Genomic DNA, 16,448 nt, shown 5'->3' with positions numbered 1-16,448 from the left:
GTACAGTGACACACGCGTACAGTGTGGTTAAAATAAAATATATTCCATATAAATATCTTTACCAATGAATCATACAGGGAAGGCCCAGGTGGCCGCTGGGAACAGGCTGGGGTATTTTTTAAATACAGAAGCATAAATAACTGTACACACGGTGGCTAGATAGAACGGGCTTGACAGCGCCTCCTGGTGGTCACTCGAAGTGGTGCACCAGAAGGCGCCATCTCTCACCCACTTTCCAGGCTTAGTGTTGTCAATTCAGTTTCCAGGGCCTACGGAGGCCTCAACTTTCCATTATCCAGAGATTGGTGGGCTTGAGAGAGAGAGGAGTCCCACTCAGTTGGAGCTGCTCAGCTCAGGCTGCTACTTGACAGCAGCTCAAGTAAAGAGTTCGGGAGGAAAGGAAGAGGGGGAGATGAGTTGTGAGGCTAGGAGATCCCACTTTCTCTATCTCCCCAGGCCCTGTGAGCTCAGATAATCAAGAGCTGGCGCCATCGCTAAATTCCACGCCGGTGGCTTTAACTCCTCCTGTGGGCCAGCAGAGCTCTGGGATCGCCGTGCTGCCCTGCCGCTCCATCCTTTCTCACCTCGTAGGGAAACACAGCACCAAAGATATCTTCGTGATAGCGCTTCTGGCTCTTGAAGGGAAAACAGAGACGGCTGCGTCAGCTCTACTAGCCCAGCATCAGGCCCAGGCTGGAGCGAGCCCCAGGGTTTGTCCCAGCTTCCCTGTCACACCGTGAGCCCTCTGCCCTCTCGTGTGCCAAGCTTACTTTATGTTTGAATCTGGTCTACTCTAGTGTGACCATCAAAACATCTCCCCCAGCTTTTCCACGGCACTGCTAGCACCCACCCCACAAGGTGCTACAGTAAATGAGAGCTAAGAGCAAATCAGTTTGGGAAATGCCGTGTACTTTCCCCTAGTCTTGAAGTGTGCATATGAAAGGCACATTAGCATACTAAAGACTCTGGGAAGTCTTATGGTACAGAAACATGTTCACCTTTGTTTAACTGAGCACATCCCAAGCGTATTTGATCTTGGAATCATCTTTTTGTTTGTTTTAAAGGAGGTACCAGGGATTGAACCCATGACCTCAGGCATGGGAAGCAGGTGCTCAACCACTGAGCTACATCAGCTCCCCAATGAGAGTTGGTCTTTCTGTTTGTCTTGTTTTTAGGAGGTACCAGGGATCAAACCTGGGATCTCATACAGGGGAAGCAGGCACTCAACCACTTGAACTACACCTACTCCCTCTTGGAAACTTTTTGATGCTAAATATCTATCAAACCACTGAACACATTTTGGGAAATGCTAACAATCCCTTGCTGTTCTTCAAATATGCCAGACTAACTCCACCTCAGGGCCTTTGTACCTGCTGTTCCCTCCAGAACAGTCTGGAATTCTGTCTCTTTCAATATCCTCTCCTTCTTCAGGTCTTTTCTCAAATGTTATCTCCTCAGCACACCTTCCCTCACCATCCTATATAAATTACACCCCACAACTAACTCACCCTCCTCCACTTGCCTGCTTAATTTTCCTCCAAAGCCCTGCACATTTTACTTGCTTTGCTTTTGTCAGCATACTAGGATCTTAGGGGGAAATTCCACTTTTGGGGGGGAATTTTTGCCTGTTTTGTTTACTACTCTATTTCTAGTGCATACTATAGGTGCTCAATAAACATAAGTTGAAGGAATGCATGTGGCTTAGGGAGAGAAGAAGAGACGAACACAGGCTTTGGAACCAGAGATAGGCAGGTCAAACTCTCGCACTCAGGACCGTGAGGCCCCTCCGAGCTCCTGTAAAGTCCTCTGAGGGACTGAATGAAATGCCACATGCAAATCCTTGGCAAGCGCCTGGCCCAGTGTAAGCCTTTGATAAACATCCCTGCTCCTACCATCATTAAAATGTGATTCCTATCAGTGCAAATCCATAGTGAGAAACCAGAACTCAGGTTGCCAGGGACCAGGCAGGGAGGAGGATACGGGGAGTCAGTGCTTCATGGGCACATGATTTCAGTTCGGGGTGATGGAAAAGTTTTGGCCACGGATGGTGGCAATGGACGCACAACACTGCGAATGTAACCAGCACACCCCTGAATGATATATTTGAGTGTGGTTAAAAGGGGGGCATTTTAGGTTTTATATATATATATCACTAGGATAGGAAATTTTTAAAAGCACAAGACTGTACAACACAAACCATGAATGCTAATGTAAACTCTGGACTATAGTTAGTACAATCATAATAAATTCTTTCATCATATGTAACAAAGGTACCACACGAATGCGAAGTGTGAATAATAGGGAACACCGTGAGTGTGATGAGGGTATACAGAAACTCTCTATCTTCAGCATGATTTTTCTGTAAACCTACAGCTTCTCTCATTAAAAAAAAAAAAGTCTAAAAAAATGTGCTTCCTTCCATCACACCACAGGGTGCGGGTGGGAGGAGGGTGAGCAGATGCCCTCCTGGGAGCAAGGGTCACAGGGGAGGGTCTTGAGGCGGCTTCCCCGCCCCAGGGCCCACAGCCCTGCCTCCGGGGCGGCCTTGGCTTCAGTCTTGGGGAGAGGCCAGGGGATTCTGCTCCTGTGCCACCACCAGGGAGATGGAAGGCGTTCAACTAACTCCTCAAGCTAGTGGGCAACAGCCCGGGAGGCACCCTCAGGACTTGCACCAGCCCACCCAGCTCTGCACCTCAGCCGCGTCTAGGAGTGCTCTGGGCTCCAGGGCTGTTCCGGCTCTAGCCACCCACCCCGGCCCTCGCCCTCGGCCCGCACCTCCAGCTCGTGCGCCAGCTGCCGTACCTTGAGCTGGAAGAAAAAGTCCTCCACCTGCTCCTCGCTCAGGCTCAGCCTGGCAGCCACCAGCTGCTTCAGGGCGTGGGCCACGTCCCGGGCCATGCGCACGTCCCCACAGACGTAGAGGTGCCCCTGCTCCTCGTGGAGCACCCGCAGCACCTCCCCGGCCAGCTGCCGCCCCAGCAGGTCTTGAACGTAGACCTGAAACCAGAGAGGACAGGTCCAGCGTCCTGCTGCGGGGTGCAGGGAAGGGGCGGGGGGACGTGATGGGCTGCAGGCCGGGCCCCCTCCCATCCAGGACCTCGCAAGGATACCAGGCTCAGGACGAGGAGGTGCCCTGACACCTCCCAGCCTGCACCCAGCCGGGGGGCTGGGTAGAGAAATGAACATCAGACACTGCCCTGTTCTCAAGGAGCGCCCAGATTTCCTCTGAATTCCTCATGCTTCAAAGGGGTCTCACAAAAGCCAGTTCCCCGCCCAGGTGTGAGGCCCGCCCGCCTGCACCCCAGAGAAGGGAGCTTCTCCGTGGGGGTGGAGCCGAGACTCTCCCGACTCCCCAGGCTCACGGGGCAAAGTGCCCACAGGGCAGCAGGGCCCACCTGCGGGCCCTGGTGCGGGCAGTGCTGGACCCCCAGCCTTGCTGCAACCGAGCTTAAAACTGGCTGAACCCCTGTCCCCGGGGTGGCAGGGGACCTGGGCCTACAACTGGGGATTAACTGCTGGTGACCACGAGGAAGTCCCAGACCTCTCTGGGCCTGTCCCTTCTCCCGGAAGTGTGGAGTAACAATCTTCCCATATCACCCTGGTGTTGGCATAATTACCCCCGTGGAGAGCTGAGGCGAGACGGCTCTGAGATGAGCCGGAGCACAAATTGTACAGCTGCCCTGTTTACCTTGGGCTGGCCAGGCAGGCGGGAATAAGCCGTGTGCACCCCGTGCAGCACCCCCTTCCGGGCCATCTCCAACATCTCCTCCCGGTAGAGGTGGTCCTCATCTGGGCGGCGGCACCCGAACACCAGGGTCATGCGGCCCCTGGGGAGCCCTGCGGGACCCAGTAGGCTGCGGTTACCATCGTGGCCACCAGGGGGCGGCCACAGAGCCCGGCCCGACCAGCCCGGCCCATTCTCATTTCATCCCGTTACCCTAGGCGGTAGGGTCTCGGACCACCCTCACTTACAATGAGGAAACTGAGGCCCGGAGCATTCAGCTCACTCGTCCACCATCACAGAACAAAGTGGCAGAGCTGGGATTCCAGCCCAGGGCTCCAGAGTCCAAAAGCAGGGACTTCAGGAGAAGGAACCCTGTCCCCAGCATGGGAGAAAGATGCAGGCAGAATGCTAATCCCGCCTGGGGCTGAGGCTACCGTGGAGAGGGGCCAGGAATGGTTTGTGGGCTGGCGGCACAGCTGACCCTCGGCTCTGGTCCTAGACGAGGCAGGCGCTGGCCACCTTGTGCCCCCTCCCCACCCTGGAGTGCCCAGAGCCGTACCTCGGCGCTCGGCGTCATGGAGCCGCTGCCGCCAGAAACTGCGGAAGGGGGCGATGCCCGTGCCAGGTCCGACGAGGAGGCAAGGATGGGAGGGGTCCTCGGGCAGCTGGAAGCCGCTGGCACTGAGGGGGGTGGACAGACAGGCACCAGTTCACAGACATCCTGGGCTGGGAGCAGGTGTGTGCTTTGTGGGGAGGGGGGGCTGGTGAGGACAATGAGCTCAAATTTGAGTCCCGAAGGTCTGCAGGCTGCTTCACTTCCCTGTCTGGGCACACCATTGCCTCCACCCTGGGCCCTTCAGAAAAAGGGTGGGTGCCACCCACCCAGCTGCCACTGCTACTCTACTAGAGACTCAGCCACCCCCCACAGCCAGGGGACAGAATGGCACACAGCCAGGGAGGCACCCGCACCCTATGTCCCTCCCTTGCACACCAAAATGCTCAGGGGCAGGTGGTCCCACAGGGGACAGAGTGGAGGCGGCACTCACCTTCGCACAAAGCAGGGCACAGGGTCTCGGGGCTTCAGGCCGCTAAGCCAGGTGCTGCAGACGCCGTGGTGCAGGGGACCCTGGCCGTCTGCAAGGACAGGCACAGACCTGACCAACTCCGCTCCCCACCGCCCGGCCCCGACTCTACCAGCCGCTGCCCCACACCGACACGCCGCCTCCACCTGCCCGCTCCAGCGTGCGGAGGCCTTCGGGGGACACTGCCTCCTTTTGGCTCTGAGACCCAGCCTCTAGGCACCCAGAGCTGGTAAAAGCTGAAAGGGATTTAGAAAGGGTCTCAGCAAAACTGGTTTTTGCCGATGCAGAAGCCGAGTCTCGAGGAGGGAGGTGGCTTGTACAGGACCACCCCAGTCATGGCAGAGTCGGGTTGACAGCCCAGGTTTCCCAACTCATCCTCCGAGCTCCTTCCACAAGAGTTTCTCCAGGGTCCCTCCCTGTCCACAGCTCAGTTCTGCTGAAAGCAGCGTGAAGTGACCCCTCAGGGATGGCCCATCACTGCCGCTGAGTGTCCTCACCTGTGCAGCCCTTGCTAGTAAGAGCCCTGGGTAAGGGACGATGGACCGTCTCCTGACAGCCCAGTCTGCTCGATACCTCACTTCCTCCCGCAGTGGCCCCCGCTGGGCTTGTGGAAACTCCAGCTTCCTCTCGGTTCCATTCCCTTCCAATGGCCCGGCCTTTTAAAGGAGACTTCTAACCAACCTGAGAAGACCCTCTATTTTCCTCTGGATTGAATTTTGCTCTCACAGAGTACACCTCCCTCTCTCTTGGTCTGAGGACTAAGACTTGGCCTGGGTAGAATTCTCCAACCATGCAAATAAAGAGCCTGCGCCCAGTTTCTCCAAGCTGTGTGATTATGCTCTCCAGAGTAGAAAAGGCTTCTACAGCTCCCCACCTTTGCCAACCCAGGCAATGTTCAGTTATGGTGAGTGTGGCAGGGGCACAGCTCATCCACTGGAGAAGCCAAAGGCAAGATTTGGGCTTCTCAGTCCCACTTCTCATTACCTGCCCTCATGGCACCCTGAGCTTTCCTTCTTAGCACCTACATAAAGATAACCTAATTATTTCCATGAGTATCTACTCATTGCCTCCTCTAGATTGGAAGCTCTATGAGGGCAGGGGCTACGCTTGCTGCATTTCCACACCCACCACAGTGCCAAACACAGAGTAGTGTGAAATAAATCATCACTGAAGGAATGGGTGAATCAATAAACCATCAGTGCAGCGTCACCCCCATATCCCCATGTTCAAGCTGAACTATTAGGAAGACTTAGAATCATTGGGTTCCCATTAAGAATTGGGTGCTTTCCACATGTGATCTTGTTAAATTCAACCAATGGCAGCAGGACAGTAGAACAGAAGAGGGTGGTTAGGAGCCTGTACTCAGGAGTGTGTGAACCTCAGCTCTCTACTTCCTTCCACTCTGACTTTGGACAAGTGGCTTAACCTCTCTGTGCCTCAGCTTCCTCGTTTGTAAAACATACTTAGTACCATCTTACAGGGTTGCCGGTAATACACCTGTGCAGGTGTTAGCTCAGTGCCTGGTTCACCTCATCTGTCCTCCACACCACCTATTCTTATGAACGACTCTGGGAGGTGGGTGTTACCACCCCTGTTTTTACTGATGAGGAGACCAAAGTTCAGAGATGTTCGAGAGCTGCCCAATAAGTAGCAGAATCGTGGGTCAAACCCAGGTTCAACCACTCGAAAGCCTCTGCCCGGCGCTCACCTCGGGTGCGGTACGTGAGCACGGCCACGGTGAGGTGGACTTCCGCGGGAGTGTGGTCCGGGGAGGAGCTGATGGAGTAGTATCGGGGCTTCAGGATGGGGAGCTGGGAGAGCAGGAAGCCAGCGGGTACCCTCAGGGACGGGAACTCCTCCAGCACCTCCAGGAACGTCGGGCTGTTGGTGAACTTCCACTTGTTGTACTCTGAGGGCTGAAGGCCAAGGGCAGTGTGAGGGACTCGGGGTGCCTGCCCCAGTGGAGGAGGAGGCTGCCACCACCCAGGATCCCTTTGCTAACTCCTTCCCCCAATCACAAGCAGGGCGCTGTGCGGGGCGCTGTCCAGGGTGCTGAGCTGCTGAGTGGAGAGCACAGACCTCCTGTCCTCAAGGAGCCCAGCCCAGGGAGGAGCATTTATCCAACTTGTGGGCTTCGAATTTTAGTGGTAGTAACTAGTGGGTGGGGGTCAAGTTTCTAGTGTAATCTAATTTGGGACAGGACTTTGGCATCACACAGACATGGGCTCCAGTCTCACCTCGATGCCCTTATTAGCTGTGGAATCTTGTCGCAATTCCTTAGCCTTTGTGAAATAAGGATAGCACCGCCTACCTCAGCAGTGAGGGCTGAGAGGGGGATTGTCTCATGAATTAAATGAGAAAATGTGTGCCAATTTAGTCCAGTGCAGCCACGGAATAACAGCAGCAGGGGTTGTTGGAATCAAGGTCATTAGTGGCAATGATGATAATAATGATTGTCCAGAGCCTTTTGCAAAGACTTGGGCCGAGAAAGTTGTAAACATGAGAGTTAACACATTTTATCATTGTTTGTTAAGTAAACCACCCATCTGTCACTAGATCCATTTATCAATTCACCCATAGCATCCATCATTCAACATTTCCTATGTTCCAGGCCTGTTACAGGTATTGGGAATATAAAGAAAGACAAGATCGGAGGCTCTCCTTTTCCAACTAGTTTCTGAGGAAGTGCACTGTGGTTGTATCCTTCAGACACTCAGAAAAATTCAGTTCATGCAGTACAACTGGCTGCGAGCTGGGATGGGAGATGGGGCCTGACGTCCCACCAGCCTGTGATGAGTCTGGCTTTGGGGATCAGGGGCTGAGGCTCCTGGGCGGTTGAAGACCAGCTCTGGGATGTGGCCCCCCAGGAGCCTGCCCCTTCCCCACCCTCCAGCCCCAAGCTTCACCTGGCACAGGGCCTCCAGCCTCTTTCTCTCGGCCTCCTCTGTGGCCAGCGGGGCCAGCCTTCGGAGCAGGAGCTGGGTTGGTGGGGTTGTGACGTCCAGGAAGTAGGTGAGGGCCTGGCTGAGTGAGCAGGGGGGCAGCCTCTTGTCTCTGACCCAGTATTTGCCTGAACAGGGAAAGAAGGAGTCAGAATGGGAGAGAAAGGCCCCATTTGGACTTCTCAGAGGGTGACAAGGCCTTTGGGGCCAGACACTCTCCACCTCCCAGCTGTAGAGAAGGTGCTGAGGCTCTGGCTCCAGGAACAGAGGAAGGCAGGAGGAGGATGGTGTCAGAGGGAGGGTGTCAGGAAAGCTGGCCAACTTCCCGCAGTGGGCACCCAAGTTGACAGGACCCTGATGAACTAAACATGGTCCGGGGCCCATCCTTCTCTGGCCCGGACCTGATCTTTAGCAACAGGTGAAATGGACTCATGGTGACTGAACCCACAAAAGGCTGACGTAAGCCCCAGGGGCCAGCTGTTCATCTAGAAGAAAGCCATGACAACAGGCTAGTGTCATAAGAACATTCCCTGCCTTGTCCCCTGCTTCAGGCTTCCTTACGTTCTCCTGGACAGTGCAGGAAACTGCCAGACTCAGTTTCTCTGCCCCCCACTTTCCTCTGTGAGCCATCCTCTTTAGGGTGGTACACTCTTAGGAGGTGTCATCATCACTGAGGAACCTAAGACCAGGACGCTGTTCCAACAGCTGGGAGGCCCATGGGGTGCTGGATTCATCAGTTCACCTCCCATCCCCACGGGGACTGGCAGCCTGGCCTCTGCACAGGACGCAGGCATGCGGGAACCTCTCTAGAAAAACGTAGCTTCTCCTCGGTGGGGACGGCCAGCAGCTTACCATACTCTCTCCTGGTCACCCATGGCCTGCCCCTGCCCATTGCCCAGGGAAGGTGGGGATAAGTGGGCACCTTGGTGGGGAAGCAGAATGAAATGAGAATGCCATAAAGACTTATTGGGTCCAAGGAGATTCTCGGGATTCACTAAACCCCTTCTTTGGCCTTCTGGACAAATTTACATTAGACCATGGGAAACTGATATTCCTCTGTTCCTGCACTTATTTGGTGCCAGGAATTATGGTGAAGGTTACACGTGTATCAGACCATTTGCTTTTCCTAACAACCCTACAAGGAAGGCTTTATTTTCTCTGTTTTACAGGCAAAGAAACTGAAGCTTAGGGAGGTTAAGTCAAATGGTCAAGGCCACATAGCTCGTAAGTGATGCATCAGCTGGGCCACCTCCAAAGTTCACCATTTAGCACTGCTTCCCACTTCTCTGTTACACCACCAAGCAAGCTGCGTGCATGGCTACTGTGAGGCCTGAAGTGAGAAGGCATTTAACGTGCTGGAGTACAGGAGCCACCCCACGAGCGCTGGTTGCTAGCACCCTCCTCCCCATCACCATCGTGCTCTGCCTCCTGTTCTGTGGTGATCTCCCTGAGGGCAGACACTGAGCCTCATTCATTTGCTAGCCCAAGCCTTGTCTGGTACATGGATGTGACCAGTTAAAATTTTGATTGAAAAACTAAATAAACCTGTCAATCTACAAAGAAGTGGCCAAGTGAGTGGAAGGAACAGGCTGGGGACTATTTGCCGGGCTGCTTCGGTGCAGGCTTCTGGTGGCCCATGCCACGCAGCAGGAAGAGCAGGGCCAGCTCTCTGCAGCACAGCACAGCCTACCCTCTCAGCAAGGGCGGGTGGGGGGGTGGAGGCTGGGCCGCCTCGCGGGAAGCTCCCAGGGGACGGCTCACCGTTCTCGCTGAGGGTCTCCAGGTGCACCGTTTGGGAGGGTGCAGGGCTGTCCACCGCTCGCTCCAAGATGCCTTGAACCAGGGCCGGCCGGTTGGCTGGGAAGACGCCGAGGTGCTCTCCCGGCAGGTAGTTCAGGCTGCCCTCGGAGGAGAGTTCCACCAGGAGGGTGCTGCGGCTGGGAGGGCAAAAGAAGCCTCTGGTCACGCTGCCAGCACTTCCTCTCTAGCTCCCTGGTGGGGGGCCAGTTTCCCCAGGAAATGTGCCTCCTTTAATTTTTCCATGAGTCTGGGTTATCCCTGGCCTGGCTCGGGACTGGGCATCCCCTGAGGCTGGGGTGCTCGAGAGGGGTGCAGGGCCGATAGGAGCCATGGCTGCCCCGTCAGGGAGAAGGGCGGGCTGCACATGCCCCCGGGCAGCCCTCCCCAGTCCCTACGGGTGGACCTGCCCAAGAAAAAGACCCAATTCAGAGAAAGGGGGGCACGGCAGAAACCGTTCCTGGTCCCCAGCACAAACACTGTTCTTATTGGACTGCTAACCAGTCTTCCTGGTGAACGGGGGAGAAAGACACAGATAAACAAAACCCATAGGGCGTCCACGGCACTCGCTCACCCTGATGGCCACGTTTCCTTCCCTGTCAAAACGTTCAATGGAAGTTCTTGAGGGAGCCAAACAGTTTTTCTCTTGCCCTCCCCTTGCAGTGGAGGATTCAACAAAGGAGAGGAAGTGAAGCAGCTGGGAAACTGGCCTGTGGCTCAGTGGTACTGGCAAGCCACAGAGGTTCCCAGTCAAGCTTGTACGTGACTATGTCTCTGCTAAAGCTGCAGGCACTCCACTCCCTTCAAAGACCTACATGCTCTGCTCTTTCATTCATTAAAATAAAACTTACAGACGATCCCGGGAAGCCCTGCACTTGACCCCTACCTGGAGTTTGGACTCTGTAGGTTCTGCTGGGATTTGAGCCTCACGGTGACCACGTTCTTGGCGTGCATGCTGCCGAGGGCTGCGGAGAGAGAGAGACGGGGAATGGCAAGGCAGCTCCTCGGTGTGGGGGGGAGAGCCTCTGCCTGGCGGAGTCAGTTACATCGGCATGCCAGCCTTGGGGTGCCCCGCTGCGACGGCTGCTGGAGTTTCCTTTCCTTTCCTTTTCCCAGCATGTTTCTGAATCACAAATAAAGAGCCTTGGTCTGACAAAGGATGGTTGTGCTGCTCCTAGGTGTTGGGAAATGTGACCTAAATGCCCAAATATGGGGATTCCCAGGACCTCGCCAGGTTGGGATCCACAGGAGGGCATGGTGGAAACAGGGGTCACCCTCACATGCTGAGCACACGATGCAGGGACTCAAATGCCCGGGGACAAGGAGAGGGGGCACACAGGGCCCAGGGCCCATGGGGGCAGTCGTGGGTCCACAGACTGGGCCCCGGAATTGCCTCTGTGAAAACTTCTTTGCAGCACTCGGTACTTTGGAGCTGGGAGACGGGGACACATCCCAGCTTGGTCACACTCCAGCTGTGTCACCATGGGCCCGTGCTTCACCTCCCGAGCACCGCTTGCCCACCTGTGCTGTCCTCACGAGATGAGTGTGAGGCCTCCCTCGGGGCATGTGGGCAAAGAGCCCAGCACAGGGGATGACACACAGCAGGCCCTCCAGCAGCACCTCCACCTGACAGCCTCCCCCAGATGAAGTGAGTCTTGCACCCCAAGGAGCTCTCAGAAGCAGCACCAGGTGGCCCCGGGGCCAGCTGCCTCTGCTTGGAGGGTCCCGCTGGTCTCCCTGACCACGGGCTCAGTGCTCAGAGACCCCAGCCCAGGTAGGAAGGGCAAACAGCACCGTGAGTGCAGAGAAGCAGGTACCTTTGTTGAGGTCCCAGGGCTGGGCGTCGTCCACCAGCCTGCAGTGGCACGGGTCCCAGGTCACGTTGCAGGTGTATAGCTTGGGGACTTGGATACGGTCTTTGCCTCGGACTGCAAACGTCTCACAGGCCACCTGGAAGAGGACCGGGCAGGCCCGGGGAACGGTCATCATCACTGTGGCGCTGTGGGGGCCTCCTCTTCCCACGGGGGCTATGCGCACAGAGGTGGTGCTCTTCTGGGGGTGCGGCGCTTTGGCCCACCCCCGGGACCACAGCTTTAGGACGAGAGGAGGGCCCGCCACTCGGACGCCCAGTCCAGGTGTCCTGGGCACGAAGGCGCCCCAGCATTCCCACCGGCACCGCAGCAGCCCCGGGGCGAACTGACCTTGAAGGTTTGCACGGCCCAGCTGCGGAAGGCCTCCTCCTGCCCGCTGAGCTCGTCGCCCTCCCCTGTTGGGACGAGCTGGGAGGCCCCCAGGTGGGAGAGCTTCTGGTCCATGTCGTGAGCGAAGGCGCAGAACTGAGGGTACATGCTGGAGCCCAGGCCAAACACGGCGTACCTGCCCCAGAAAGACAGACATGGAAACCGGATGCGGCAGGCCCTGCAAGCAGCCCCCGCACCCGGCCTGCCGCGCACGCCCTCAGGTGCGCGGCCCCGTGGGGTCCCCCCGGCTCGCCCCCTCACACCAGCTCCCGTGGTCAGCCTGGCGCACAGCCAGCGGACCTGTCAGAGGGACTGGGCTCCCGTGGCTTACCCTTTAACGCTGAGAACAAACCTCAACCCAGAGTCCCTCTATGCCTGGCCGTCTCAGAGAAGACCCCCTGAACCCCAACCCCAGCCCCACCACCAGGCCCCCGCGGCGCAGGGCTCGGGGAGGAGGAGCGGGGAAAGGCCTCACCTGAACTTGTTGGTGAGCTCTTTCAGCGTGAAAAGGGATTTCTTCAGTTTCTAGAAAGGGAAGCACAGAGTCCCAGGCCAAGGTTAATAAACGCTTTTCCTCTTCTTCTGGTGGCCTGCCGTGCCACTGGCTGTGACTGGCAGGGCGTGGTCGAGGCCCACCGGCGGACACTGGCGTAGGCATGGGACCACCTGGCCAGGCCTCGGGGACAAGGTCACCCCAGCTGACCCGTGGGGGGTCCAGGACAGCCCAGCCCTTCCAGCAGGGCGTGCCCAGGGGTCTCCTAACCAGGGCTGAGCCTCTCTTCTTTAGAGCCTGGTAAGGCAGACAGCGGGCCCCATATCCTCTAAGGAACCCTGATGTTCCAGGAACTGAAGATAATTTTAGTTATATGTGGTCCAGTAGAAAACACATCAAATGTGGAGATGCTGTAATTTAAAAAAATTATTCCCATTTCAACCATCTTTTCATCCTTCTGAGCACTAGGGAGAAAGTCTCAGACGGTGCCAAGAGAGCCGTCACACCTCTCAGATACTTGCTATTACTCTTTCTAAAAAGCCAAGATAAGGGGGAGAGGTGGGGTATAAGGGAATCCCCTATATTTTCAATGTAATGTTTATATAATCTAAAGCTTCTTTAAAAATAAAGAAAAAAAAAGATAGCACCATTTTCTCCCCATTTCCATGGTGGTTTAAGCTAGGTATCTGCCTCCAAATTTTAACTATCAACCTGTCATGGATATATGAGAAGTTTTATTATTCGTCAGGATAGAGGCAATTAGCAAACACAAAGGCTACCCAATTACCAGGTAAATTTAAGATGAACTACGTGACAAATGGTCGGTCAAGTACGCTTGCTTGAGGACTAGTTTATCTAGAGAATATGTATATATTGGGTTGTGTCCATTTGGAAATTTTAAAAAGGGTAAGATTTTCTTGTTCCTTTGCAATCTCTTTAGTGGCTTGCCTGGGATGGATCACATTCTGGTTCAATGCTTATTCAATAATAAAATTGTGTTTCTTAACTCTTCAAAGAAAAAGAAAGGCAATGCTATAAAGTAGGCCTTTGTTAGGCAACAGTGTCCAGCTAAAACCAAAGACCATTTTTTGTTTTCTTTGAATTTATATTTTAGCTTTCCATTTTTGAGAGGGATATAAAGTTTTCTTTAAACATGCATTTTAAAGTAAAATAATGATAGGTTAAGTCACAGAAAATGTATTAAATACATAATAGCAAAGATTATGGCACACATGTACGGCAATAACGATGAAAGAGGCAGGCAAATGGCCATTGGGGCAAGCTGAGCCGTCTAAGCCCTCGCTGCCTGGACGTGCTCTTCTCTGCACTGCACCCCTCAGCAACTGTCCTTGGTCCTCACAGGCCCTGCCACCCCCTGGCCCTCGGGGCCTTGGGCCACCCACCTGTCCATTGCCGGGGGAGTCCCCGTTCCCAAACGTGCTTGTCACCACCAGCAGCAGCCGCTCCTCCTCCAGGCTGCACAGCCTGTACTCATCCATGCAGAGGACCTGCGGGGACAGTGCCCTCAGCCTCCAGGCTGGGGACTCCACACCCTCCCAGAGCCCTCCCTACCGGCAGGGAACCCCGTGGTCATCTCTGTATCCCCCGGGGCCCGACACAGGCTGGCACGGAGGAGGTGGGTGCTTGACACGTCTCCGTCAGACGAACGGATCTGAACAAGTCCTCCCGGGTTCCCCTTCTCCCTGCAGCCCCATGGCCAAGTCCCTAACTCCCAGGGCAAATCAAAACACCTCTCCACTGCGGCGTTACATTCTCACATAGTCTCAACAAAAACGGGATGCGCAGGTAACAAAAGCCATGACTCCTTTGGTGCCTCTGGAAGCCATCTCAGGTGAGGAGGGTGGTTGTCTCCCCAGGCCCACCCAGCGGGAGACGTGTGACTCGCCTGGCAGTCCCCTGGCAGCTGGGGACCTGGGAGTCATCAGGTAAGACTTGGCACCACGAGGCCATTTCGGCGACCTGGCTACGTGGACGTCAGTCCTTCCTAACCCTTCCTCCTTGGCCTACACCTCCATCTAGCACACAAGCCATCCCATCAGGGCATCTTGCTGGCCTGTGCCAGTCCCCAAGTTCCCAAGGTCTGTCTCCCAAAAGCTGTGTGACCTTGGAAAAACCACCTAACCTCTCTGGCCCTCAGGTTCTTCATCTGTAAGGCAGCCGCTAGTTTAACTAACAGCTGCTTTGCAGGGTTGGTGGGAGGACGGAGGGAAGAGCATGCTGAAGAACTCCGATTGCTGCCTCTTTCTGAGGGCAAGGCTTGGGTCTGCGCCCCTCACTATTGTGTCCTCAAAGCTCAGTGCTGATCTAGGATGTAGCAATAATCCCAGCATTGAATTCAGCCTTCACTGCTGAAGGCAAGGGACATACGGCTTGGTCATCCCTTTTTGTTTTATCTGCATCATTTTCACCTTTTGCTCCTACACATTGAGCACTGCACCCTGAGCAGGAGGTGTTCCATAAATGTGAATAAAATTCCTCTAGAGCAGCTCATGTACACTGAGGCTTGGAGGCATTAAGACTGTGTTTCTCAAACTGTGTTCCGTGGAACACCATGAAAGCTGTACATCCTGTGCTCACACACACTCGGGAATCCCTGGCACCAACTTTACCCTTCTCCTGAGCAGTGCAATGCACATAAATACAGCAGAGGCTCTGAGACACCCAGGAGCAGAGAAACTGTTAACTTTTCCCAGCCTTCTCTGCACTGGGCAGTGCCCATGAGCCCCTCTGGCCGAGCCGGGTACCTTGGGGTTGAAGGCACAGCTGAACAAGGCCCCCAGGTCCCGGGCCAGCGTTTCTGATTTTCCCGTCTCGGTTGCGAAGAGGACTGTGACTCTGACACGGGACGCCACGGCCTTGTGCATCAGCACAGACGCAAAGAGCACGGCTCTGTGGGGACAGATGGACACACGGTACACTGAGACAATCCAGAAGAATATGGGGCCCCAGGGGAACGGGAGGGGCGGGGCTTGCAGCGGGGCGGGTTGAGGAGAAGGAACCCACCCGACTCACCCGACTCACCCGCTGGGAACCCTAGCTGCCCTCGCCCGCTCCCCGCTCAGCCCTCCGTGGTTGAGGCAGTGGGGGAAGGTAACCCTTGGAGTTGGTGGTCCAGCGCTCTGGGAGCCAGACTCCACAGAGCACATCCTTTCTCTTGGTCCTTGCCCTTCAAGGCCAAGGCCGAGGCTGACCAGAGAGAAGGGCCGCAGCTCAGACCTAAACTGCCCACACTTACTTGGCCAGGACTTTGAGTTTAATCTCTCTCCTCTTTGGTCTCCGCTTCTTGTCCTGCCAGTCGTGGGTTTTCCAGGCCTCCACCTTCAGAAAGGAAGGGAGCTGTGAGGGCAGGAGGCTCAGCCTGGGTTTGGGGGTGCTGGAGAGACAGACCCTTCCGCTGCCCCTGGCTGGGGAGGGAGAACAGGCCCAGCCCCCTCCCTGAGAGCTCCCCAGGGGGCTGGGCCTGCCTGTCTCCGGGTGCCCAGCTGATTTTAGTCTTTCACGTCATCCTAGAAGGAAGAGGCCCCGCTTCTTGCTTGTTTTTAGCTTATCACCAGGAAGACACCGACCAAATAGAGGCAGGTGCGAGAGTGAAAGGAGGGGCTCCTCAGCAGGCAAACCTGGTACTCGGTCGCCCTCCGTATCCCCTTTAGAGTAAGGAAATTTAAGCCAACTGCCTCCACCTCTAAGAGCCAGTTAGCGCTCTCTGCTCGGGCCCCAGGCTAACCTGTGACGTCCACCTGCACCTGTGACCTGCACAACCTCCAACAGTGAAGCTAATGCCTGTCCCCCTTAGAGAGGAGAAAATCAGGGCCCAGAAAGGTGCAGTGACCTGCCTGTGCTCACACAGCGAGGCGGTGGCAGACCCAAACCCAGGGGGCCTGATTCGGGTGCCAAGCGCTTCACGTTAGAGCTGCATGACTGCCTACCGGCCCCTCCCGTGACGTGGGTGCAGTGGTGGGTGCCTCGCACGCTTCCGCCCCACCCATTACAACAGCGGCAATACAGGGGCCGGAGAAGGCATTCCCTTCAGTCCCACGTGCTGCAGCAACGGGCAAAGGCTCCTCCTCATCCTCGAGTGGAGCCCGAAAGCATTTTAAAAACAGCACCGCGTTCTCGTCCTCCCCCCACACACCGGCGTGAGTGAGCATG

At 55.7% G+C, this 16,448-nt stretch overlaps 1 protein-coding gene across 4 annotated transcripts in view; it reads right to left on the bottom strand.

The window, feature by feature from the left end:
* Positions 1–22: 22 nt before the first annotated feature.
* The window catches only part of NOS2 (nitric oxide synthase 2), a 56,564-nt gene continuing 40,138 nt past the window's right edge, over positions 23–16,448 (bottom strand). For all 4 annotated transcript variants that reach the window (XM_058283816.2, XM_023584889.3, XM_058283817.2 and 1 more), the window contains 15 exons: positions 15,535–15,617; positions 15,044–15,188; positions 13,682–13,786; positions 12,261–12,310; positions 11,747–11,921; positions 11,363–11,495; positions 10,432–10,510; positions 9,510–9,685; positions 7,713–7,876; positions 6,515–6,722; positions 4,771–4,858; positions 4,284–4,405; positions 3,689–3,837; positions 2,803–2,997; positions 23–635 (listed from right to left, as the gene is read on the bottom strand). In XM_058283816.2, coding sequence (XP_058139799.1) covers positions 516–635; positions 2,803–2,997; positions 3,689–3,837; positions 4,284–4,405; positions 4,771–4,858; positions 6,515–6,722; positions 7,713–7,876; positions 9,510–9,685; positions 10,432–10,510; positions 11,363–11,495; positions 11,747–11,921; positions 12,261–12,310; positions 13,682–13,786; positions 15,044–15,188; positions 15,535–15,617 — 1,992 coding nt within the window. In that variant the 3' untranslated portion in view covers positions 23–515. The remainder of the gene's footprint in view (positions 636–2,802; positions 2,998–3,688; positions 3,838–4,283; positions 4,406–4,770; positions 4,859–6,514; positions 6,723–7,712; positions 7,877–9,509; positions 9,686–10,431; positions 10,511–11,362; positions 11,496–11,746; positions 11,922–12,260; positions 12,311–13,681; positions 13,787–15,043; positions 15,189–15,534; positions 15,618–16,448) is intronic.

This window comes from Dasypus novemcinctus, chromosome 21 (genome assembly GCF_030445035.2).
Source record: "Dasypus novemcinctus isolate mDasNov1 chromosome 21, mDasNov1.1.hap2, whole genome shotgun sequence".
NCBI classification, from domain to species: Eukaryota; Metazoa; Chordata; class Mammalia; order Cingulata; family Dasypodidae; genus Dasypus; species Dasypus novemcinctus.
This window is presented reverse-complemented; position numbering and strand designations above follow the sequence as displayed.